This window comes from Trachemys scripta, chromosome 11 (genome assembly GCF_013100865.1).
Source record: "Trachemys scripta elegans isolate TJP31775 chromosome 11, CAS_Tse_1.0, whole genome shotgun sequence".
Taxonomy (NCBI): Eukaryota; Metazoa; Chordata; order Testudines; family Emydidae; genus Trachemys; species Trachemys scripta.
In genome coordinates, this window is record NC_048308.1 from 45057486 (window position 1) to 45084840 (window position 27355).

Sequence of the window (27355 nt, forward strand, 5' to 3'; positions counted from 1 at the left end):
ACACCAATACCCGTACCACGGACCATTTTTGATGACTTCCTTGAACAGCCAGCACAGATCAGTCCTGATCCGTATTGGTATTCAAATTCCAGTTCTCTACTCAAAACCAGTGCTGTGCTGGAACTTCAAAAAAACAGACTGGGCCACTTCATTATGACAGTGGACAATACAATCTCCCACATTCCCCCAATGCCGAAAAATTTTGACTATTTTACTGCTCTCCTAATCTCTGCTGCAAAGAGGACCATCCCCTAAGCACACAGGTCCCCGTATGCTCCTTGCTGGGCTGCAGAGAGCCAAGAGCTCCACAAATATGACGAGTGTAGAGACCCAGAGACGGGAAAGCCCTCCTGTCACTGGATGCAGCAAGGCCAAAATGGTGACTTGACTGTGTAGAAGATCCAAACTTCACACACTCGAGTAAAGGCACCTGGAACCTGAGGGCTGCAAATCCCACACATGCCACTAGCCAATGCCATCACTGCTAAACCTGTGTGGGCATCCAAACAGCCAGTGGACAAACAGTATCTCAGACAAGTCCAACATCAACTCTGGCAGGCAATGTCCACATGCACTCCATCACCCCAATGGTCTGGACCATTCACAAGTAAGGAGATCGATGCAGCCATGAACCTGGGAAAAGCAGTGGGAAGAGACAGTATCTATCATGAGTTCCTATATAACCCAGTCCATTAGCACAGAAATGGATGATGCAGAGTACTGTGCATCAGAGTAGACACGAAGTTGCCATACCCAACTGTGAACAGGCAGCTGAATCAAACCATATTAATTATCATGGAGACTTTACAATCAACATCTCTACCACGGCTTTCTGGATTAGCAAACAATGAACCTCCCGCTATCCATCGAGATATAGCCACAGTATGAGAACTTAACTGCTCTGAAGACTGCCCATAACTTCCCACCCTGCAGGTCATGGATATACCCCAACCCCACCTGAAACTGCAAAAACCACTGTGGACCACACATGACCATCTTAGATCTCTGGTTCCAGCCAGGAATGGTAAAGTGTCTGGACCTCACCTACTATTCTAAACAAGCACATTATTACTGAACCAGCAAGCGGCACTCCTGGTTTCGACCTGCCACACAGACGTTGAATCACATCCGAACAAACCATGGAAGATGTGACTACTTGATGCCCAAGTTGAAAATCAAAGACTCTCAGACCCTAACCTGGCTCCACAAGGGAAAGGGTTACAAACCCCTTCTTGCTGAGGAAACTCAATAAGGAAAACCTTGGGGAATTTAATGCTGCTCCACGGGACTCACCATCTACAGTCTGGCCCTATGTATTATTATTATTCATAGTACCCTAGCACTTAGATGCCCCAATCGAGGATCAGGACCCCATTGTACTAGGCCTGTATAAACACAGAACACGTCCATGGTTTCATGTTAGAAAAGTTGTTGTTGCTGATGGCTTGTCCTTTGTGTGGATAAGTTTATTCTTGTATTCTAAGGAAAATAAGCAAGGCAAGAAAATGGAAATCAAAAATAATCTTTGCCACCCTGGGGCACTATTGCTGCAGAAGAGAGAATCTTGGGGGAATTCTAGTGTCTATATTTAAATCTATTAATTGAATGAAATAATGTCTTGAGGTAGTAAAATAGTGGAAAAATCTGTTTTTAGCAGCAACAGAACAATCAGTATTTTTCCATGTCTTTTATTCGATATCTGAGCAACGTCAGGGGCAGATCCCCCACTCCATCTCTCTCAGTCTGCAGGACACCACATACAGCAGCATGGATTTGAGGAGACCACACAGAAGATGCACATCCTCTCTGCAGAGTGCATACTTTCATATGGATGCCCTACACAGTTGCAGGGGACTAGGCAAGTCAGGTCCTGAAGATCTGCAGTTACATTTATTTTCACATTCTGCCCACCCATGCCCTCCCCATCCTGTTACAACATACACTAGTGAACAAAGTATTAAACATGTTGGTACTGAAAGGAGACAAGAGTAGCCATGTTTAACATCTTGGTTAACCCTAGGGTGGATCATAGGGTTAAACATGATGAGCTGACAGAGAATCATGTTTATACATTATTCTGTTATGTCTCCCCTCAGTCTGATCTTCTCCAGACAAAACAAACTCAATTTTTTCAGTCTTCCCTTATAGGTCATGTTTTCTGCTGTTCTCTGGACTTTCTCCAATTTATCCATATCTTTCCTGAAATGTGGCACCCAGAACTGGACATAATACTCCAGTTGAGGCCTAATGAGTGCAGAGTAGAGCAGATGAATTACATATCGTGTCTTGCTTACAACACTCCTGCTAATACATCCCAGAATCATGTTTGCTTTTTTTGCAACTGCATTACCCTGTTGACTCATATTTAGCTTGTGATCCACGATGACTCCCTCAACCCATAACCCCTTTTTGCAGTACTCCTTCCTAGGCAGTCATTTCCCATTTTTCATGAATGCTTCAATATGAGCATATTCAGTTAGTACTCCATGATCTGCACTGGCTACCTATGAGTTTCCAGGTCGGGTTTAAGGAGTTGGTATGGACCTATAAATCTAAGGAATAATATAACAACTGTTATCACACTTAGGGTATGTCTACACTACGAAATTAGTTCGAATTTATAGAAGCCGGTTTTATTGAAATCGGTTGTATACAGCCGATTGTGTGTGTCCACACAATACAATGCTCTAGGTGCTCTAGTCGGCGGACCGCGTCCACAGTACGAGGCTAGTGTCGACTTCCGGAGCATTGCACTATGGGTAGCTATCCCAGAGCTATCCCACAGTTCCCGCAGTCTCTGCCGCCCTTGGAATTCTGGGTTGAGATCCCAATGCCCGGATGATGCAAAACAGTGTCGCGGGTGGTTCTGGGTACGTGTCGTCAGGCCCCTCCCTCCCCCGTCACAGCAACGGCAGACAATAGATTCGCGCCTTTTTACCTGGGTTACCTGGGTTACCTGTGCAGACAACATGGAGCCCGCTCAGCACAGCTGAGCTCACCGTCACCATATGTCCTCTGGGTGCCGGCAGACGTGGGACTGCATTGCTACACAGCAGCAGCTGCTAACTGCCTTTTGGCGGTAGACGGTGCAGTAGACTGGTAGCCTTCATCGGCGATCTGGGTGCTGGCAGCCGTGGGGCTTGCCTTTTGGCAGTAAATGGTGTATTATGACTGTTAGCCGGCCTATTACAAGTCGGGTCATCGCACATTAGCAGAGTCTTCCCTGAGCAGCAGCTCGTGCAATAGGCCTGAAGACCATCGTCATACACCGCCCCGTATTTGCTGCCAAGCACCCAGAAAGATGCCGAGGGCTATCAGTCACGCTGCACCGTCGTCTTAAGATGTAAAAAAATAGATTTTCTCTGTATTCATTTGCTTCCCCCTCCCTCCGTCAAATGAATGGCCTGCTAAACCCAGGGTTTTCAGTTTAATCTTTGGGGGGGACCAGTCTGTGACAGTTGTTTGTGTCTCTCCCTGATGCACAGCCACCGTTCTTTATTTTAATTCCCTGTGCCTGTACGCCATGTCGTCACTCGGCCCGCCCTCCCTCCTTCCCCTAGGCCGTCAGATACTACGTTTGCGCCACAGCTCGAGCCGAGAAGCGGTTCGCGCCTTTTCTTTGAATTCTGGGTTGAGATCCCAATGCCCGGATGATGCAAAACAGTGTCGCGGGCGGTTCTGGGTACGTGTCGTCAGGCCCCTCCCCCCTCGTCACAGCAACGGCAGACAATAGATTCGCGCCTTTTTACCTGGGTTACCTGTGCAGACAACATACCATGGCAAGCATGGAGCCCGCTCAGCTCAGCTGAGCTCACCGTCACCATATGTCCTCTGGGTGCCGGCAGACGTGGGACTGCATTGCTACACAGCAGCAGCTGCTAACTGCCTTTTGGCGGTAGACGGTGTAGCATGAGTGATAGCCGTGGGGCTGGCAGCCGTAGGGCTGCATTGCACCAGCCCCTTGCAGGCAATGGTATATTATGACTGGTACCCATCGTCGTCGTACTGGTATGGCTGTCAATCATGGCCACCTGGGCAGACATGCTACTGTTTCGATGATGACGGTTACCAGTCATAATATACTATTTTCTGCCAATTGCCCAATATTGTCCGCTAAGCACCCAGAAGAGGCCGAGGGCGATGCTGGGTGCTGGCGGACGTGGGGCTGGCAGACGTGGGGCTGCATTGCTACACAGCAGCAGCCCCTTGCCTTTTGGCAGATGATGGTATTTTATGATTGGTACCCATCATCATCGTACTGGAGAGGCTATCACTCATGCTGCACCGTCGGCTGCCACCTTAAGATGTAAAAAATAGATTTGTTCTGTGTTCATTTGCTTCCCCTTCCTCCGTGAAATCAATGGCCTGCTAAGCCCAGGGTTTCCAGTTTAATCTTTGGGGGGACCATTCTGTGTGACAGTTGTTTGTGTTTCTCCCTGTTCCTGTACCTGTACGCCATGTCGTCACTCGGCCCTCCCTCCCTCCCGCCCTCCTTCTCCTGGTCCATCAGATACTACTTTCGCGCCTTTTTTCTGACCAGGCGCCATAGCTAGCACTGGGATCATGGAGCCCGCTCAGATCACCGCGGCAATTATGAGCACTATGAACACCACGCGCATTGTCCTGGAGTATATGCAGAGCCAGAACATGCCAAGGCGAAACCCGGACCAGGCGAGGAGGCGATTGCAGCACGGCGACGAGAGTGATGAGGAAATTGACATGGCCATAGACCTCTCACAAGGCACAGGCCCCAGCAATGTGGAAATCATGGTGTCACTGGGGCAGGTTGATACCGTGGAACGCCGATTCTGGGCCCGGGAAACAAGCACAGACTGGTGGGACCGCATCGTGCTGCAGGTCTGGGACGATTCCCAGTGGCTGCGAAACTTTCGCATGCGTAAGGGCACTTTCATGGAACTTTGTGACTTGCTTTCCCCTGCCCTGAAACGCCAGGATACCAAGATGAGAGCAGCCCTCACAGTTGAGAAGCGCGTGGCGATAGCCCTGTGGAAGCTTGCAACGCCAGACAGCTACCGGTCAGTCGGGAATCAATTTGGAGTGGGCAAATCTACGGTGGGGGCTGCTGTGATCCAATTTGCCAGGGCAATGAAAGACCTGGTGATAGCAAGGGTAGTGACTCTGGGCAACGTGCAGTCAATAGTGGATGGTTTTGCTGAAATGGGATTCCCAAACTGTGGCGGGGCCATAGACGGAACCCATATCCCTATCTTGTCACCGGAGCACCAAGCCACCGACTACGTAAACCGCAAGGGGTACTTTTCAATGGTGCTGCAAGCCCTGGTGGATCACAAGGGACGTTTCACCAACATCAACGTGGGATGGCCGGGAAAGGTACATGATGCTCGCGTCTTCAGGAACTCTGCTCTGTTTCGAAAGCTGGAGGAAGGGACTTTCTTCCCGGACCAGAAAGTGACCATTGGGGATGTTGAAATGCCTATCGTGATCCTTGGGGACCCAGCCTACCCCTTAATGCCATGGCTCATGAAGCCGTACACAGGCAGCCTGGACAGGAGTCAGGACCTGTTCAACTACAGGCTGAGCAAGTGCCGAATGGTGGTGGAATGTGCATTTGGACGTTTAAAAGCGCGCTGGCGCAGCTTACTGACTCGCTCAGACCTCAGCGAAAAGAATATCCCCATTGTTATTGCTGCTTGCTGTGCGCTCCACAATATCTGTGAGAGTAAGGGGGAGACCTTTATGACGGGGTGGGAGGTTGAGGCAACTCGCCTGGCCGCTGATTACGCGCAGCCAGACACCAGGGCGGTTAGAGGAGCACAGCAGGGCGCGGTGCGCATCAGAGAAGCTTTGAAAACGAGTTTTGTGACTGGCCAGGCTACTGTGTGAAACTTCTGTTTGTTTCTCCTTGATGAACCCTCCAACCCCCCCCCCCCCGACCCGGTTCACTCTACTTCCCTGTAAACCAACCACCCCACCCCACCCTCCCCTCCCCTCCCGCTTGCAGAGGCAATAAAGTCATTGTTTTTTCACATTCATGCATTCTTTATTAGTTCCTTACAGAGGTGGGGGGATAATTGCCAAGGTAGCTGGGATGGGTGGGGGAGGAGGGATGGAAAAGGACACACTGCATTTTAAAACTTTAACTCTTATTGAAGCCCAGCCTTCTGATGCTTGGGTGATCATCTGGGGTGGAGTGACTGGGTGGCCGGAGGCCCCCCCACCGTGTTCTTGGGCGTCTGGGTGAGGAAGCTATGGAACTTGGGGAGGAGGGCTGTTGGTTACACAGGGGCTGTAGCGGCGGTCTCTGCTCCTGCTGCCTTTCCTGCAGCTCAACCATACGCTCGAGCATATCACTTTGATGCTCCAGCAGACGGAGCATTGCCTCTTGCCGTCTGTCTGCAAGCTGACGCCACCTATCATCTTCAGCCCGCCACCTCTCCTCTCGTTCATGTTGGGCTTTTCTCATCTCCGACATTGACTGCCTCCACACATTCTGCTGTGCTCTATCAGCCTGGGCGGACATCTGCAGCTCCGTGAACATCTCGTCCCTCGTCTTACGTTTTCTCTTTCTAATGTTCACGAGCCTCTGCGAAGGAGAAACATTTGCAGCTGGTGGAGGAGAAGGGAGAGGTGGTTAAAAAAGACACATTTTAGGGAACAATGGGTACACTCTTTCATTACAAGGTCGCATATTTCGGCTTGCAGGCAGCCATCGTAGGCCACAGTGTTTTGGCTTTTTTAACCTTCTTAACATGTGGGAAAGGTTGCAAACAGCAGCGCATTTCCCATATCAAGGATGAATTGGGTTGTCCATTTAAAATGGGGTTTCAATGTGAAAGGAGGGGGCTACGGTTTCCCGGTTAACATGCGGCACAAACACAAGTAAACCACCCCCCCCACACACACACGATTCTCTGGGATGATCACTTCACCCCTCCCCCCCACCGCGTGGTTAACAGCGGGGAACATTTCTGGTCAGAATAGCAGGAACGGGCGCCTCTGAATGTCCCCCTTAATAAAATCACCCCATTTCAACCAGGAGAGCTTTCTGGAGATGTCCCTGGAGGATTTCCGCTCCATCCCCATACACGTTAACAGACTTGCTTGCTTTTTTTTGGTAATGTTTACAAATATTTACAAAGTTACACTCACCAGAGGTCTCCTGTGTGCCCTGAGGGTCTTGGGTGAGTTCGGGGGTTACTGGTTCCAGGTCCAGGGTCACAAACATATCCTGGCTGTTGGGGAAACCGGTTTCTCCGCTTCCTTGCTGCTGTGAGCTACCTACAGTACCTCCATCGTCATCTTCCTCGTTCCCCGAACCGTCTTCCCTGTGTGTTTCTCCAGTGAGAGAGTCATAGCACACGGTTGGGGTAGTGGTGGCTGCACCCCCTAGGATCGCATGCAGCTCCGCGTAGTAGCGGCAAGTTTGCGGCTCTGCCCCGGACCTTCCGTTTGCTTCTCTGGCTTTGTGGTAGGCTTGCCGTAGCTCCTTAATTTTCACGCGGCACTGCTGTGTGTCCCTGTTATGGCCTCGGTCCTTCATGGCCTTGGAGATCTTTTCTAATACTTTTCCATTTCTTTTACTGCTACGGAGTTCAGCTATCACTGCTTCATCTCCCCATATGGCGAGCAGATCTCGTACCTCCCGTTCGGTCCATGCTGGAGCTCTTTTGCGATCCTGGGAGGACTCCATCACGGTTACCTGTGCTGATGAGCTCTGCGTGGTCACCTGTGCTCTCCACGCTGGGCAAACAGGAAATGAAATTCAAACCTTCGCGGGTCTTTTCCTGTCTACCTGGTCAGTGCATCTGAGTTGAGAGCGCTGTCCAGAGCGGTCACAATGAAGCACTGTGGGATAGCTCCCGGAGGCCAATAACATCGAATTCCGTCCACACTACCCCAATTCCGACCCGCAAAGGCCGGTTTTATCGCTAATCCCCTCGTCGGAGGTGGTGTAAAGAAACCGGTTTAAAGGGCCCTTTAAGTCGAAAGAAAGGACCTCGTTGTGTGGACGTGTCCAGGCTTAATTCGGTTTAACGCTGCTAAAGCCGACCTAAACCCATAGTGTAGACCAGGCCTAAGTCATTTCCTAGAGTATACAAGCCCTTAGTGGGGCTGAGGCCACAGTAGAAGGTTTGTTCTTTGAGTGGTTTATAGAAATTAAAGGAAAAGATGGATTATTATATCCTGCAAAACTTTGGGTAATCTTCAGTAATGCAAAATATATCTTGTAGACCAAACTGGCCTCAGTTATACTAGGTTTCAGAGTAGCAGCCGTGTTAGTCTGTATCTGCAAAAAGAAGAACAGGAGTACTTGTGGCACCTTAGAGACTAACAAATTTATTAGAGCATAAGCTTTCGTGGACTACAGCCCACTTCTTCGGTTGCATATCCTGCATAAATTTGTTAGTCTCTAAGTTGCCACAAGTACTCCTGTTCTTCTTTTTTCAGTTATACTAGTGCAACCTCATTGAAATCAGTGGGCTCGCATTGCCATGAGGACAGAATTCAGCTGTAAGTTGTCTGATAATGTTCAGAGCTGTGTGGATATCTAAATAAGCTGATAAGGGCATACAGATGTAACAGCAATAGTGCAGATTTGACGAGAATGTGAAAAGGGATAGATTTCTTTATTCTTCTTCTCATAGCCATACCAAAGCGAGGCTAGGAAAGAAGCTGCCTCTAGCTGGCTGGAATTAATTTGTTCCCTTGTTTAACTTTCTCCCCTTTCTCTCCCCCATCCCCTTCTACTTCTCTCTCTCAGTGGTCAGTCAGGCAGTAACTGGATTAAAAACCAAAGTCAGAGTCATGGTGTTTAGCTTAGTTATTACAACTGTAAATTAGCAAAATCTCATGCTTTTAAAATAGATTTTTAAAAAAAGTTTAGACTGGTGCCCTTTCACATAAAGACTTCACTGAGTAAATGGTAAGAGAAGATGAGTAATATGTGATCAGAAACAGAAAGTTATGATGCAAACTATTAGTGGGACAGTAGGAATTACTGATGTGTTTACTTAGTGTAACTGTTTATAGTGCATCAGATGCACTAAAATGTTTTGAAGTGCTAATGCAAAATAAGAATTTTATCACATAAATATGGACTCGCTACTCCCTGCTCTCATCAACGGAGGCAAGATGGAGTTTTACACGGTGGATTCAGCCCCAGTGAGGTGTCCTTTCCTTATGGAAATCCTTGGGTAGCACAGATCCACAATAGCAGTTCCTACACCACCACCTCTTACTTCCCCTCCCAGCTCAGGGGTCTAGCCAAGGAAAAAGGAGTGTAGCCAGCGTCTCTCAGCCCTGGCAATCCCTGGCAGGCAGAACTTGTCTTGAGGTTGTGGGCAGTCAAGTATAAATTAGAGCAACCATATAGCAGCTCTGACCCCAGAAGAGGAGGGCTAAGGGGGAAGTTTTAGTGACCACTTGATAGCAGAGCACTGTTCAACTGGACCACAGGATCTGGCACTACATTTTCAAAGTATGTGAAACAGACAAAAAAAGCAGTTAAATGATATCAAGTGGGCAAAGTGTAGGCACTAAATTCTTCATATATGGGGCTTATTACGTCTGGCTAGGAAGAGACTAGAACACATATGATTGGAGTTGATGTAAAGGAGCATGTCTCAGAAACCTGTTCTATCTGGTAATCAATCACAACCCAAGAGCCCAGTGCAAGACTTGTTCTTTTGGCCAGATGTTTGCTTGATAGATCTTTACACTTTCTTTTCAACAGTAACAAAGTTTAGACAATTAGAAAATGAGAAATGCCTTGTAAAAATACTACACAGCTACAAAAATTTATTACATAGCTATAGCTTGTCTAAGAACTGACTAAGGGTTGGATGTAATAATAGTTTATAAATATCTGAAGGTGAACACCAAAAAGGGAAAGGAGTTCTTTTTCATAATTAACTGGAATACAACTAGGAGCAATGGGATGAAATCAATAAAGGAAAAATTTAGACTGGATATCAGGAAAAAACATGCAACAGTGAAATCTTTTAGCCAGTGGAATACTTATCCAAGGGAAGGGATGAAGATCCAGTTACCTAACATGTTTATATTTAAATTGATCAAAACACCCACCCTGTTTAACATTCCATAGGAACAACCTACAGTAGCATGACCAGGTGCTAACATGACAATACCAGGTGTTTTCTACCTTTAGATTCAGATTCTACGATCAATCTTGTAAACATTAGCCAATGAAGGTGTTTTGATAGCAATCATGGTTTTCTGTTATATTTTGTTCATTTGTGATTATTTTAGTAATACGAGACCCAGGTACCTTGGTAATGGGCTACTATTTCTAAAGAGCTAAACACATTTTGTGTGAAGTTCTAGCTAAGGAAAACATCCAATACAATATTTTTGCTTTTAGAAATCTGTCTGCTACAACCAATTGTCCATTCCAACCATTTCTGTTTTAATCTGTGTAGTATTTTCTATATCCATGTGTACATAAAGACCCAGACTGTTAATAAGAAAAGGTCATGTTGAGATCAACAGCACGTATTCAGAACAGGTTTTCACTTTCCTGAGCCTTTCTGTAATGATCTTAGTATTACTTACAATTTAATTTACTTGTGTATCCAGAAAAAACAAAATATTTTATATAGCTGTTACTAAAACCATAAAATCATTGACTTACAGAGTCATAAAAAAGGGATTTATTATACATTTCCTGTTCCAGCCAAGGTTTTATTACAGCTCCCTCAGGTAGACAAAGCACAGGAGACTATTAACTTACTTTAATAATCTTTCAAGCTTCTCCTTGGACAACTTACAAATAGAAAGGAATAAGAAAAGATTCTTTTCATATGATCTTTTTCAGACCTGTATTTTTTCATATTGTTCATTAATAACCATCCTGTGCCTTCTGGGTCTTTATGCATCACAGATTCAGATTTTTCATATTAATTTTTGCTCACATCTATCTCCTTGAAAAGTCAGGAAGAACGTGATTTGCCCTAGAACTCCATATCCTTTGTTACTAGTGAAATTAATATTATGGGTTTGGAAGCATGCCCGGTTACATTTAGCTCTACACACAATTGACAAACATTGAAAAGGCTCATTGACATCGACAACAGTTCTGTGCACCAAAAGAGCGTAGAACATGCTGGTAAAGAGTCTACTTTAGCCTATTCTAGGTACGTGGCATATATACACACACACACACGTACATGTCTAATTTGGCAGGATGACAGTGTGAGGTGCTTGTGACTCTCCCAGATTTTGCAGCCACATATGGATTTTTATCTCTTGTTAGGGTTTGTCAGCTGTAATGCAGATTTTCAACATGGGCACAGCGATCTGTTTTGGTTTGCCTGTGTACATTGACAGCAAGAGTCTTTATGTGGCATGTATGCTTTTTGTGGCATTTGGCCACACAGAAGAAACTTTCATCAAAGAATAAGAAGCTTGACAACTGGCCTGCCTTTGTCCCAAACACAGTCCCAGGGACCAGTAGCTTCATTATTGTGTCTCAACATTGTTAAAGAATTGCTCCATTTTACAGTGTAACTGGAATTTATTTAGGTCCAGATTTTTAAAGGTATTTAGGCCCTACAGTGCTCAGCGCTGCAATGCCTAATAACTTCGGAGCCTAAGTCTCATTTTCAAAAGTGATTTAGGCACTTAGGAGCCTAAATCCCATTGACTGATAATGGAATCTGGGTTTTAGTCTCCAGACTCTGCTAAATCCCAGGCTACGTCAGTGTCTTGTTAAATACAGTTTTCAATGTGGCAACTGACAACTGATGGTACTTCGACCGTTTCACCTGGGAGATCATTCCATAAATTGACAGAGAAGTTGTTAAACTCTGTCTGTGATTCTGACACCATCCAAATTTTCAGCCGTGACCCAAAACCCGTCACATTTTTCTTCCACTACTTTATAGTTCAGAACCTTTGTATTGTTTCAGGTTAAAAAAAGTTATACAATTCTCTCTATATTACTGTAAATGGTAATTTGGGGGAAGGTAGGATTACGCAAATTTAATTGGACAAGAGATGTATTTACATTCAGGGCAGACATTTTTAATTTCACACTTAAAAAGGGTATCAGAACAACTTATTTATATGTTCATGCTGAAAATGTAATATGAACAGAACACTTCCCAGTGCAATCTACATTGATGCCAAAGTAGTTATATTCAGTTTACATTTGGATCATTATCTTTGCAACCACAAGGTCTAGAAATGTGAGTGAAAAAATTTCAAATGGTGCCTAAAATTAGATGCCTAAAAAAAACAGCCTGATTTTGAGAGGTGTTGAACACCTGCAATGAAGTCTTTATATGAATGCCTAGACCCTGATTCTGCAAACACAAGCGTGTGTGTAACTTTATTTATATGAATAGCACCAATTAGTTCAGTAGGACTGCTAAGGTGAGTAAAGTAACACATGTTTAAACATTTGCTGAATCAGGACTTCAGTCTGTGGAAATTTTTGTGCCCTACCAAAAACATCTTTGCATTTAACTTGGGGACCTAATTGCAAGGTTGGGTATCATGGGAAGCCAACAGATTTGAGAGACTGGAAGATTTTTCTAATGTTCTACATTTTCCCATTTTAAAGTTCCTACCATTACTCTCCAATAGATCATTGGTCTGTTGTAATATATCAGTTCTTCAGTGAAAAGTCAGAGACCGACAATCCACAATCCTTAACTGTATTTACTACAGTCTAATTAGTGTCATCAACACAATTCTTGTTCTGATAACTTGACTGAGGTACATAAACCCCTAAGGGCTCTGTTGGAATCTGATTCACATTTACAATTTAAATACTTTAGGATCTGCATCTCCATTGAAGGGGTAGAGACAAAAGGGGACAAAGTTCAGGGTTTCCTAAGCTTTTTCCTTAGGGGGGAAAGTTGCCTCAGTGATTAACACATGATGAAACAATTTCCTTTAACAACCTAACCAAAGCTTAAAATACAGCGTTAATTAACAATGTTTTTAAAAAAATCAGCTTTTATGTCATTCCAATAAACCCAGACAGATAAAAGCCAAGCAGTAGATTAGAATTCACACAGATCTGCAGCACATCAAAGTCACATTAATGAGGTGGCATTCAATTAGTTGAAATGTTTTCAGTTGCATAACTAATGTTTATTGTTGTCTTGAGTTGGGACCCATCCGGGCTAGCTGAGGGCAGTCTTCCTGAGAGCAACAGTAAATTGGCTGCATGTTTTAAAGTAAATGAAGTTCTGTAATCTCAAGGAACCGAGAGTTCTGTTTACCAAGAGCTAGAGCAGGTACCTTTCCCAAACTGTTCTAAAACAGAGTTCACACACCTTGTAGAGCCTCTGACTCTGAACACTAAAGAGGGGGTTTTCAAAAGCACCTGCATGATTTACAACCAGAAATCACCATGAAAGTCAAATTATTTACATGCTTTTGAAAATACCACCCTAAAAGGCAACAAAGTTCAGTGGAAGCCTTCTATGCTTGCCCACTCCTGGGGCTCCTGACCAAAGGATTGCTGCTCAGCCCACACTCTAGTTCTTTCCCTTCAGAGAGCTACTCCCATCTCCTTTGCATCTGGGCCGGATAATGAGCCATCTGCCTCAGTAGCCACATCTTTAGCAGGAAAAAGATGCATTTTAGCTAACACATGATGTCTACACTAGGATTTTAACCTATGTTAGCTAAGGCAAGATGTAGTTTGAGTATGTATTAACTGGTCAAGGTAAATCCTAGGCTCCCAACTAGGTTTCTCTCAACTAGGGAACACATATTAATACTAAAACTTGCCTTGTCTACACAAGGATTTCAACATGTTGGCTAGCACATGTAAAAATACACCTTTCCTCACCCCCCCCCCCAAGTGTAAGTAAGCTCAGAGAGTCCAGCAGAACCTACTTAACCCTTTGTCAGTATTATCAACCCCTGCTTGCTTACAGGACAGGGATATAAGGCAAAGATGGCCAGCTTGTATGGTTATGTCTTGTGCAACTTTTCCACATGTGCCCTCTGTAGAACTCATTTCAGATTAAACCCAAACCAAAACACACTGCAGGCCATTACTAAGACTTATTCCCTACCCAATGACAGGGCCAAATTCTGCCCTCATTTGCACCAGCACCACCTTATCAGAGCAGAGCAGCATTTTATGCCAGATCAAACCAATTTCTAAAATCAGAGTTCATGGTACAGTTAAATTTTATTGTAGGGGCACGATCTTGCAAAGTGCTACGCACCCTCAGGTCCCATCGTCTTTATTGGGAGCTGATAGCTCAGCACTCACAGGTTCAAGCACTGTGTCTGTCTAAAGATGAGCACGCAACGTTCACATATGTGCGGTAAGTATTTGTGCATGTACTTTGCTCTTTTCAATCTCTACAAAGAGCCTCACTTAAGCGTACTACAGAAATCTTATTTTTCTCAATCTCTTCCTGTCTCTCTCTCTCTCTGACACACACACACACACACACTCTCTCTCTCTCCCCCTCCTTTTGACCAGTAAATGCTTAGTAGCAGAATCCTCTACTAAGGTTTCTTATTACCAAGACTCCATTACTTCTATAAAATGTATTAGGAAGTTTATAAACTATACACTAAACTACAGTTTGTTAAAATAAATAACATTATATAAAAATAACTACATTAAAAGAACATTAAGTTTGCAGAGTCAAGCTCTCCAAAGTTAGGAAATGCCAGAATTAAGATGGCCGGTGCAACTTTAATTTGTCCCCATTGTGCATATGTATTATGATACAGTCCTGAATTACACAATCATATACCATTTTTTCCACAGGGCCCGTTTCATTCAGTGCACCAGATAGATGCTGCTCCCTGAACCTGCACTGAGTATGAAATTATTGATGGGTTTCCACTCATTCATGTGGATTAACAAAGCCCTTCCTTTTGCAGTTTATTTATTGATAGAGAAAACAGTGAGGAGGGGATGTAAATTCAGGGAGGGTCACAAAAATTAGACGCACACAGTGATTGTGTACAGTAACAACTGATGATAAAGACTATTACACAATTAAAAAACTACTAGCTATACACAGTTGGGACTATTCCAGAACATATTTTTAATATCAATCTAAAAATAAGGTCCTTGTCTCTTTAAATTCCTCATTCCTGTAGAGTTTTGTCCCTGTTCACTGGCTCTCCCAGGTTATTGCATGATTCTACAATGTTCAGTATATCTAGTGATTTACAATTACTCAATTACTTTTTGGGCCACGGCTGGTGCTTGTAACAAAAATGGGGTTTCTAAGGGTAATTTGAGATCTTAATAACTTTACAGTCTTGGGCCCCAATCCCCCCCACACTTAAAAGCTTCCAGAATAAAGATCAGACCCAGGAAATTATTTAAAATCATGTTTACCTTTTACCTAATTTTCTCACAATGTAATAATTATTTTATATCTAAAACTATAATGCAAACAATTTGATGAGGAGTTTGCTGATTGCTGCCAAGCACCCTATCTTACTTCCCTGATATATAAACAAACCTTCTTGGTTCAGTTAAAAACAAAAAATACAAAATTCAGTTGGCATGTTTTTTCAGCATCTATTTTCAATTATTACAAACGGAGATCATTTTCTGATCATTCCTGACATTTCTGTTACGAGATCTATAAATCTAACCTCCGGACAATTTTTTTCCCCAGCCTAATTTTTTCCACAGTTATATACTGTATATAGAACGTTGCTTGCTTGTTTATTTTCCTCCCTGCAACCACAGGCTTGTTTATGAAAATTGGAAATACAAACCATTTTTAGCAGAAGAGCCAGCAAGCATACATACAAATATTTGCAAATCTAATGGATGGGAATAAACTTGATCAAGGTTCGTGACTTAAAACTACTTATCTATATAATTAATCTACACACTAAAACCTAACCTAACATACAATGATCCAGGTCTCTGTCCTCACTACCGTCAATCATCATTGTGCTGGAGTCATTAGGATAAAGCTTTATACAAATATATTTTCCCAAGCTGTAAAATACCACCACAGGATTTTTGATTACTACTTTTCCTTGACTGCCTTCTCCCTGTGGTTTTGTCTGCTTCCCACCTCAGCTCCAGTGCTTCTGGGAACTGCCAGTGCTCTCAATGCCCCCGATTCTACTTGGTTCAAATAATTTATACTGTAATATAACAGTTACTTGGCAGTGCTAGTCATTTTTTATTTTACTTTGCCTCCTAGTTTAGGATTTGATACATCAGCAGCCTACAGACACAGGAGTAGTTCATTTCAGTTAAATTAACACTGAGGCACAAGCACCTAACCATAAAATTATGATCTAAAGGTTGGTGCTTGGACTGCTCTCAGTTCCAATCTCACCTGTCCAAGATCAATTTTCTAGCAAATGGTCAGAATGGAGAAACTTGTAACTTGTGCAGTAGATTGTTAAAAAATACCTTAAGGATATTGGTAGGCAATTTCTCTTTTCTTCATTAAACATAAGAATGGCCCTACTGGATCAGCCCAAAGGTCCATCTAGCCCAGTATCCTGTCTTCTGACAGTGGCCAATGCCAGGTGCCCCAGAGGGAATGAACAGAACAGGTAATCATCAAGTGATCCATCCCGTCGCCCATTCCCAGATTCTGGCAGAGGCTAGGGACACCATCCCTGCCCATCCTGGCTAATAGCCATTGATGGTCCTATCCTCCATGAATTTAGTTCTTTTTTGAACCGTTAGTGCTTTGGCCTTCACAACATCCTCTGGCAAAGAGTTCCACAGGTTAACTTTGCATTGTGTGAAGAAATACTTTCTTTTGTTTGTTTTAAACCTGCTGCCTATTAATTTCATTTGGTGACCCCTAGTTCGTGTGTTATGAGAAGGAGTAAATAACACTTCCTTATTTACTTTCTCCACACCAGTCATGATTAATCCTTCTGCAGAAATTTACATTTTTGGATGATTCTAACCTGGTGCTTAATTGGAGTGTCCAAGGAGCTCGATTAGAAAGAGATCTGGTGACCATCTTACCAAACTCTGGGCCTGATCCTCAGTTCATGTGGATCAAATGCTTCATTGAAGTCAAAGGAGATACACTCACTTGCACCTGCTGAAGATATGGCTTTCAGTATCAAATGAATTCTGACTCAACGTTATACTAATCAAAACAATATGAGACGAGCTTCAAATGGCTATTATGCAAACGTATGCTGCTATAATCTTTGTATTGGAAGGCAAACTAGCATACTGCTGTGACAATGCAGGTCCAGAAACCCCAAAGGGCAAACAGAAGGTTCAAACCTCAAGAATGAGCAGTAAAACTAATTGATTGTAATACTGGACGATAAAAGTATATTGAGTAAGCTCTTATATGAAAGCTTGTAATGTTCTCCACTCGATGGTCATTATGAGCTATGTATACAGCAGTGATAATCAGGCATCAGTGGTTCAGGAGACAACTTAGTGATCAACATTACCCAAAAGAGCCACAGTAATGTGAATTCATTGTTTCATTTATATATATTCAAAAGATTTCTAACAGCAAAATGACTGACCAAGTATTCTCCAGTTGGTTAATAACATAGTAAAAGCATCCAAATTGGCTAATAATGTAGATTAGTTAATAGTTAAATCAGTGTTTTAATATGTGCTGCAGAGATACATTAAAGAACCACTTGCAGCTCCCGAGCTTCAGCCTGAGTATCACTGGTATACACATTATGATTATGAATCTATGTATTTGTGTATATAGATTTGTGTATTTGTGTGTATGGGCTCATAACCTGTACCACAACTTCAGCTACACCTCACAGCAGGACGGTGAGCAGTCAAACAGGGAGAGGCACCTCTCAAGTCAGCTGTTCACATGAAAGGAACTTCCAGTAAATATTCATTGTCCAGCCCAGGAAAAGATCATGATGGACCATTACAGTTAACAGAAAGACATTGAGACATCCCAGCTATCAAGTCAAGAGGGAATTTCCCCCACTTTTAATAAACAGTCACAGTGAGATGGGGGGGGGGGGGGGGGGGGAGAGGGAAGAGAGGGAAAGGGAAAACGTCTTTTAAAAACAGGCTTGAGATGAAGGTTTTTATCTAGTACTTGAGGGACAGTCTTGAGGCAAGAGGCTGACTGTGAATCTTGGATCCCTTCAATAGCAAGGAGGGGTGCACTGAGAAACTGTTTTAAGGCAATAACTTGTATTAGAAAAGGAATTTTATCTCTTATAGAAACGTGATGCCTGAGATTGTGTCTTTATGTGTATTTACTATGTAACTTCTACATTTGCTTTCCCTGTTTCCTCTTTGAATCTCTGTTTTTTCTATTAAATAAACTTTTTGCCTATATTTTTCCCAAGCAGATCTCTGGTGTGCAAACTGTGGTGTCCCTCCCCCCCCCAAAGTGAACTAATAATTGGGGGCTGGATTCATGCCAACCAGAGAGGAACAGTCTGAGTGTCTCATACTTAAGAACTCTGGGATGATGAATTTGGGGAAATGATGAATTAAGTTAAACTTTTGACATGATGCCAAATACCCTTTAATTAATCCTGATTAATAAGGGCAGATGGTTGTGTGGAGGGTATCACTAAACATGGCTGACAGCAACTTGCATTTCAAGGAGGGGAATGGAATTGTGTTCCAAACAGGATAAGCCATCTTCATGTTTCTGGGTGATGACAGTAACTAGATCCATATTAACATCCCAGAGAGTTGCCTACTTGGTCTTGAGAAGCACAGCTCCCAATCATTATACCTCAGAAATGTGTGTTCTCAGCTCTTTTCTCATATGTAAAACTAAAACACTGGAAAAAAACCTCTTTCCCACTTATGGCATGAAAACCATAAATCTTCTCCATTAGGACTGCAGATGCAATTGCTAAGTCACGGAGAGGCAATCTAGACTAATTCTCCAAAAAGTGCTGTAAGACATTTTCACACCAAAGTTGTGCCTACCTAAGGAGCACCACAATGAGATGGGTCCAAACCTTGTGGACTTCTGGATCTTTCCTAGCTACTCCTATCTTACACCACTGAACCTTCCATGATCTCACCTTTCAAACACACACTACTCCTCACACACAAGTTTTCCTATGTTTCTCTTTCTTAATTCTCATGTCAAGCTGGCATAAGGTAGATTTACAGTACACGCTGCAAGATGGCAGGCATACCTTTGAAATACCGACATTCATGTCTTTCCTCTTCTCGCTTTTCCATGGCTTTGTAAACACATATTATGTGTTACTTTACTTCTGTTGAAGCAATTAAATTTATATTTTAAAATAACACTGCTATACACAAGCAGAGCTAAACACGCTACCCTTTTCTCTGCTCTCTACACTGGCTTCCCATAGATTAGTGGGTCAAGTTCAAGGTCTCAGTCCATATCCTACACGGTTCTCCACTTGCCCAAGCCATGCCTTCAAATCTACACTATTTTTAGCAGTGTGGTGTCCTGCTGCCTCCTAGCTGCTGGACCCTTTCCCCTCTGCAGGAAAAGACTGGCATCAGGGGATGGTTCCAGCCCTGGCACTGGGGAAAGGCTCTGCAAGCTCCCTGAGCTTGAGCCTTTCCCCACTGAGGAAAAGACTCCAGCAGCTCTCCACTGCTGGAGCCTTTCCTCACTGCAGCTAACAATCCTGGCAGGGAGAAAGTCTTAGTGAAAGGCTCTGACAGCAGGGAGTTGCTGTGAAGCCTTTCCCCGCTGCCTCGCCTCCTGCCAGTGCCTTTCACTGACACGTGTAGCTACACACCGCAGCAGGGGTGAAGCCTACTTTTCAGTGTGGCATGCAGCTACACGTACCCTACATGCTGCCAAAAGTGGTGTGTAGAGTAGATGTAGATAACACAAGGGTAAAGCTAGACTGTGGTAACTGCCTTCTCTAACAAACACTTAGCAACATTTACATATATAAAATACCCTACCAAAGCAAAACACTACACTGCATGCACAATTCTCCCCCTGGGGAGAAGAATGAACTAACCACATGAAGCAGATGTTCCTAATATTGCTTAATAAATTACTGGAAAGCACTTAGATACTATGAGGTTGAGGGCAGTATAAGAACTTCTGTAATACCTAACTTCTGAGCACTTTTCATCCATAGATCTCAGAAGGAATAAAATTATCCCTCTTTTACAATTGGGGAACCTGAAGCACAGGAAAGAAAGTGACTTGCCCAAGGTCATCCAGCAAACCAATGGCAGAGCAGGAAATGAAATCCAAGTCTCCTGGGTTCAAGTGCAGTATACTATCCACAGGGCCATAGAGACTAGGCTAAAACAGCTTCAGCATTGGCCATGATTCATATACCTATATGAGTCACACCATCCTCCACTTCCTTAAACGTCGTTCAGTAAGCAAAAGGCAGGTGGCTGGGATAGAAGAGTGACAGTAGATTTTAGGGAGTATATTTTCTATTCAAACTCATAACTGCTCCCTTAGTCTTGCCTATTCAGAAACAAGCAGTAAAGACCCATAGGGAGGGATGAAGTACAAGGGTGATTAGAACAAAAGTCTTACTGCCCTAAAAAGCCTGCCAAAGGAATCACCATGGCAGATAATTTATTAAGTGTAATAGACATGAATTCTAGCATAGAAAAATTGTTGGGGCTTTACAGACCTGTTTCCTTAGATGTAGCCTGTAATGCCCCCCTCATCCCCCTGAAGGATGCACCTGTGGTTCTTGAGTGAGCAGTCTGGTTACAGGCCACGTAAAAGTCTGATGCAGCATTTAATCCCCCTTGCCAGAGAATACTTTGGAGATTTAGCCCCTTTGCACTGAGTAAAAAACACGAACAGAAAGCCTCACAGCCGCTGAGCAATTCAGCTGCATTAATAGTGCTGACTTTGTGCCACAATTTGTTATAGAATCTTGTTTGCATTGAAAGAGCAATTTACCTTGTTTATAAAAGGGCCTGGAGTTTGGAGTAAGTCTTGTGAGCCATACACGACTGTTTGTGTATAGACAGCTCATGTTGCACACACAAATGCTTAGAGACAAATAAGTTGCAGTCATGGATTCAAATGTGATTGTAACAGCTTGAAGCACCAGAACTCATTTATCAACCTTCGATGTGGCTATTCTGTTTTTAGAAATCTGGCTGGGGGAATAATCAATTAGAATTTATGTAGTTCTTGCAGAGAGTATTTGTTGTAGGAGACACATCTGGTTGGCTCAAGGACAAGAGCACTAGACCGTCCTAGAATAATTCTTGTAGTGTTGGAATACTTGGTCTCCTGATGTTAAAGCCTCTTTCCTTACATCAAAGGTTAAACCGGTGGCAAAACGCTTTTTTTAGATGAAGGGCATTTGGATGAAATCACATTTTCTGCAACTGCCTAAATCATCTCTTTCAGCCAACATTCTCCTTTCAATTTCCAAACTATCAAGTTGAACTACTCTATTTCTTGAAGCAGGAGTCATCTTTGGCTGTGTTCATGTCTGAGTGGTGGAAATAATGGTGTTTTTATTGCCATTGCTATCTAGAATTTCTTTGGTGGCTTGGGCCATCGTGATGTAATGATGACAACTGATTACGTTCTTCCCTCCCCAATTTTTTTTTTTTAAATGGAGATATCCTATCCCCTAGAACTGGAAGGGACCTTGAAAGGTCATCGAGTCCAGCCCCCTGTCTTCACTAGCAGGACCAAGTACTGATTTGCCCCAGATCCCTAAGTGGCCCCCTCAAGGATTGAACTCACAACCCTGGGTTTAGCAGGCCAGTGCTCAAACCACTGAGCTATCCCTTCCCCAATGTTACGGTAGGTCTAACTAATAATATGGTAAGGTCTTTTGCACATATTTTCTTTGGTAGGAAGAGATTTTTGCTGTGTTCCTTTGTGGTACTTTGCCTCACTTGATGTCTGTTCAGCACATTCCTTGTATTCTGTTGAAGTATTCATGGTGCGGTGATGGGATGATGCTCCTTCATGCCCGAGTCCCCTTTCCTTTGCATTGTGAAGTTCAGTGGGCAGGGGAGCATGTTTTCAGTGTTAACTTGTTCTCAGCAGTGGTTGGGAGTGTGGTCTCACATGCGGCGAGGGTTCCAGTCTTGGCCTAATAATGCTGCCTTGCTGGGTTTGTGATGTACTGAGGCAGTGTGGTGAGGGCGTGCTCCATCAAGAGTCACAGACAAGCTGTAAACACCAGAATACTGCCTTGAGGGTCAGATGTTGGCAAGTCTAACACAGAAAGCAAGCTTGTTACCTGCCAAAAAAAATTAAAATTTTCCACAATTTTATGACTGAGTGTTTGCAGCTGGCAGGTGTGTAGGAGAGTCCCTAGAAAGGGTGGGCCAAACCAGGTATGATTTCCTGGCAGTAAAATTCAGCTACCTCTGGTTACACTGGAGAAGGGACATGTGCAGTAATCAGGACCAGTGAATGTTAGGATTTAAAATACCATCGACACAGATAAGTTGCCAAAAGACCAGTAGAGAATTGGCTAATTAACATCAAAGCAACCATTAAACATGCAAAACTTCCCCTCTTCCCCCCATAGACAGCTGTGCTACTTCCTTAGCAGATTTTGACAGCAAAGCTCGAGACATGCAGGACCTGTTGTCAATTGGAAGCCCTTTTTCCACAAACATACTGCACTTCAATCAAGAGCTATTTTAATTAATATTAGACAACAGAATTTTGACATCTTAAAACTAGGATACTGAACTAATAAGCTGCATCAGATCTCCCATCTAACTTCTTCATAAACCAATTAACTTATCTACGTTATGATACTGTATAAGCAATATAAAAAGCAACATTTTTATTTCCCTAGTTTTAAAAATAGATTGAATAAGTAATTAATATGGATGTAATGTGCTACTTCCTTATTATTTCTATTTCATCCCACTGGCTTGTTTTCTTTTGGACAGAAAAAACGATTATAAACTATGAGCACACAACAGCTCTTTGATCACAGAAAAAGTTAGCTGGGTGTACATAAGTTGCGTCCAAGAACAGGGTCCTACACAATGTCCAGAGTCAGAGCTGTTGAGAACCACAACCTTTAAGGTGCTGATCAAAAAGCAAACCATGTGGCAAACCAAATGAGCCAACTCTATCCTGCATCCCAATCTGCATGACTGACAAAAACAGATCTATTATATGTCTGTCTTGTTCAGTAATGTTTGATGTCATGGTTTTAGCAGCATTCTCTCAGATTCTACAATTATTTTAATTTTTACTCTTTAGAAGGGCATTTTTTCCCTTATAGGTGCAATTGGTGTTGGTATGCATTAGAGATACATTTTTCTTGTTGTATCTTGTAAAATGAAAAGTTGAAGGTCAGTCGCATTCAACTGAAGTTTCATGTGTTTTTTAAAATTCCTTCCTCTGAAGTTTTTATAAGTTATCTGCTCTACTGTAGAGCGTTACACAAAGCTGCATATTAAAAAAAGTCTTCAATTGAAAGGATTAAGGGCTGATATTTAATCAATTGAGAATGGCAAAGTAATGCACAAGATCAGTGTTAAAACGTAATGTGCTAGGATACATTAAGATTTTAATTGTAATTTTACATTAAAAATAATTCACCAACATGTAATACAGTCTAGTGTTTATTGTAGTTATGGAAGGTACACTTGAATTTCAAAAATTTAAAACATATAAAAAGTGGTTAAGGGCTAACATTTTTTATCAACATCTGATAAATGTGTAAGAATGTTTATTATACAGCAGGGTACAATGGTAGTGTTAATGCCAACACGGCACCATGGAAGTTACTCTAAAAATTTTTCCCACTTTGCTTTATACAAACAACACCACTTGCTGTTGTTTAAGAATATCGGGAGAGGATTGCTGTCTAAGGATAAGCAGTCCTATAACATTTTTAATGTTATATAGTGTCATAGTACTTAGTTTAGTGAATGTTTCAAAATAAAGGAAAGTAGAAATGCTGTAATTACTTCACAGAAATGCACATCCAATTCTTGTTTTCAATAAGAACAATAGGTACAGATTATAACTTTCCCTATATGAAATAATTTACACACAGATGAAAACTAGAACACTATCTAAAATAATCACTAAATCCATTTTTCTTCTTGGAAATAAACAAGCAATTATGGTTTTGCATGATCAAATATCAAAAACATATAGCAGAAGTAGTGTTTTTCTTTTAGAGATAACCGATACTCTAAAAATAAAAAAAAAGTAGTATTTTCCATGAATGTGCAACCTAAAATCAATCAAGCTCATATTGTAGTACAACCATATTAAGAAACCACTGATCAGAAATACAACCTTATGGAAGAAAGTTTATAATCCACAAAACTGTTTGTCAGGCCATAAAGTAAAAGAGCTCCACAGTTTACAGGTAAAACTGAGGCAACATAGATGCGTGCTAAGTTTTTAGTAAGTAGATATTTATGCAGAGGATGTGACACTTTGTTTGTAGACAGCATGGTATGCGTTTCTCAGCAAGACATAAGGGAAACAAGACTCCAAAAGATCCATTGTCAGGAATGGAGACTCCTGCACAATCTGAAAAATACCAAAAATGTATCAAGTTGATGAGAACCATCTACACCATTTGATCAGCCTGCACCACAACAGCATTTATATTTCTTAGGCTTAAAAGGGAAAAGGTAAATACTGCAGCATGTTCATCCCACAAAGTCCTTTCAAGTACAAAGTTTAAGCAAACAGATACAAAGCTTTTCAAAGCTAGTTGCAAATATTTCAAACAGACTTGTGGCACTAAAAGAAACGCTCAGAGCAGACTGTCTCATGGGTTATCCTCACTGTTTAATTTGCACTAATTTAATGTGACATCAATATAAAGCTGTATCCACTAATCAATTGTGAAAGTTACTTGAATACTGCTATAACTTTTTCTGGCATTTCTAGGCAACACAGAGAAAGATAATACTCAATAGTAAAATACTTGTGGGGAGGGACTGGAGAAAAAAAATCAAAAGAACTTCAGTTCTTAATGTCATTCTATTGTCATGATGTCAAAAAGTATTTCTATTGGTTGATGAGTTACAATAGCAAGGGTGTCTGTCAAAAAGGCCTTTGTTGTTAGGAATAACAATGAGCATGAGAACTTACCATGTCTAGCAGTAAATAAACAGATTCTCTGTTCCTTGTAGTAGTTTTGTCTGTCTCCTGACCAATTTTCAGTAGACTAGATGATGCAAGCTACAAAAAATTATTGAAAAACGATAAACATTTTAAAATAATATCATTTTTGTGCTCTATTTTAAGTTGATCGGTTTATGCTACTTTTGTTACGTTTCTTTTAACTAATCTCCCTAACCAGTGTAGTTATTAGTACAAAATAATACATAATGGAAAGGAAATACCATGACTACATTACAAGCATGCTTTCTGCATATTGTGTTTTGCTCTGCTAGGCATGTGCATTTTTTGTACAAATCGAAGGAGTTTCTGATTAGCAGTGTTTGACATGTATATTTGAGGGGAGAAAAAACAAGGTTATTGCACAGAATTTCTGGGTGAAATCCTGGCTTTCACAAAGTCAGCAGTTTTGTCACTGACCAATTTTTTCCTTCCAATATGTATGCAAGTTTATATACTCTTCTTGCATAATCAATACAAATAATTTTTTTTTAAATTTATCATTCCATATCCGGGTCATGATGTGGTGGAGAGAAAAAAAAAAAAAAACAACAACAAATGCTCAAATTCCAATACTACATATAATTAAACAAATGCATACATTATTATTTTATGACAATTGCCGGTTAAAGTGTAGGCAAACCAAACTACTTGTTTCAGTGATAAAAGGCCCAGATACAGCAAAAATGAAAGCACCTGCTTAAGTCTTTGCAGGATCAGGGTCACAGACTTCAATAAAATATTTTGATCAAATGAACTGTTAATTTTATTTTCATGAACTGCAGAATATACAAAGAAGAAATAAAATTCATTCAACTTCCAGAAGCAGAATTTTCAAGATATAGTACATGGCAATGAAGCAGCAGCCCAATGTCTAATACCTGCTCACAAATCTAAGTTTCTGAGTTGGGAATTTTCACTTTAAAATATTCTTGAAGACTGAATCACCATCCCTTACAAAAAAAGAGGTTAATACATTTGCTAAAAGAAAAAAAAAAAAAAGAGTCTACTTTTAGTCTAAGGTGATAGTATTCACATTTCAAAAAATCTTTTAGAACATTCCCATATTTAATTTCAATTGGTAAGAGCAATTAGGTTATCTAGTACATTCCTATATCAGAAGATAATTATTTCCCACAGTATATTTTCTTGAGCTCCAGGCCTTCTCAGGCTAATTGTGAAAAAAAAAATTCTTTAAAGATAAGAATTTGGAAGACACCAAGTTGAATAAAATAAGGTCAGTGACTACACTACTGTAATTACAGTCTGAGCAGTCAAAGAAAAAAGGTGTACCTTCTAGATCACATGATCAAAAATTAAATTCTTGCAGGAAAAATGTTTTTATATCACATGAAACTTCACTGGTTTCCTTTGCTTGTCAAGCATATACAACTTGACATGACCATTTTTTCTTTTGCTACCAGCAGCTGTGGCAGACAATATCAACTCATGAGGTCAATGGGTTAAGATGCTTTTTTTCTTCCACAAAGTAACAATGCATTCCCAGAAGTGAGAAATTTTTTTTGCAAAAAGTACTGCTCACTATACCTCTCTAACTGTTAAAGATAAAGACAGATTCCCGCCTCCCCAAATTCACACAAAAATATGTTTAATATGCCCAAGTAAGGCTGTCATTTCTGACCACATTTCTTAAAGTTGGTCATCCAAAAACAAAGGCACTCAAAATCACTGGCTATTTTTCAAAATTTAGATCAGACTATCTACTTGGCAGTCTGTCATTTTAACCTTATGTACCTCTGAAGTACTGAGAGCCAATTTTTAAGATGAATTTCTATTTTAAAAACACAATGAAGTATGCTAAAACTCATACCAAAAAATCCCCAAACCATAAACCACAGATTTATGTATTTGACAAGTTACAAAGATCTGATCCTAAAGCAGATAAAATGTTGGAGACAGATTTTTGAGCATGATGGCGAGTCAGGTTGTTCTGGATTAATCTAGATATACTAACCGAAAACATTACATATCACAGATAAGACCTGGATCTCCAATTCACCCTGAGGACACCACTAATTCTCTTACACAAGTTTTCTTGGCTCTCTAGAGCCCTATACTCCACCTAATGGTTACTGCACAAACAGAACTTCAATGTCAAAAGTACAATCCAAAAGATACACCAAGTCAGCTAAGGTTACTTGTTATGACAGACTAACATATAATAAACTGGAAGTATAATATATCTTATGGAAAATCTCTTAGAGCTTCATAAGGATATAAACAGTGATTTCACATACACTATACTTAACTCTGTTTCCAATCTTGCATTACAATCTAGAAGATCATGTACTCTATTTTTAATATATATACACACACACACGTGTGTAATT

General features: G+C 41.7%; 1 protein-coding gene across 6 annotated transcripts in view; it reads right to left on the reverse strand.

Moving 5' to 3' along the window:
• Positions 1-23407: 23407 nt before the first annotated feature.
• The window catches only part of NCKAP1 (NCK associated protein 1), a 103061-nt gene continuing 99113 nt past the window's right edge, over positions 23408-27355 (reverse strand). For all 6 annotated transcript variants that reach the window (XM_034785032.1, XM_034785031.1, XM_034785034.1 and 3 more), the window contains 2 exons: positions 24975-25064; positions 23408-24404 (listed from right to left, as the gene is read on the reverse strand). In XM_034785032.1, coding sequence (XP_034640923.1) covers positions 24288-24404; positions 24975-25064 — 207 coding nt within the window. In that variant the 3' untranslated portion in view covers positions 23408-24287. The remainder of the gene's footprint in view (positions 24405-24974; positions 25065-27355) is intronic.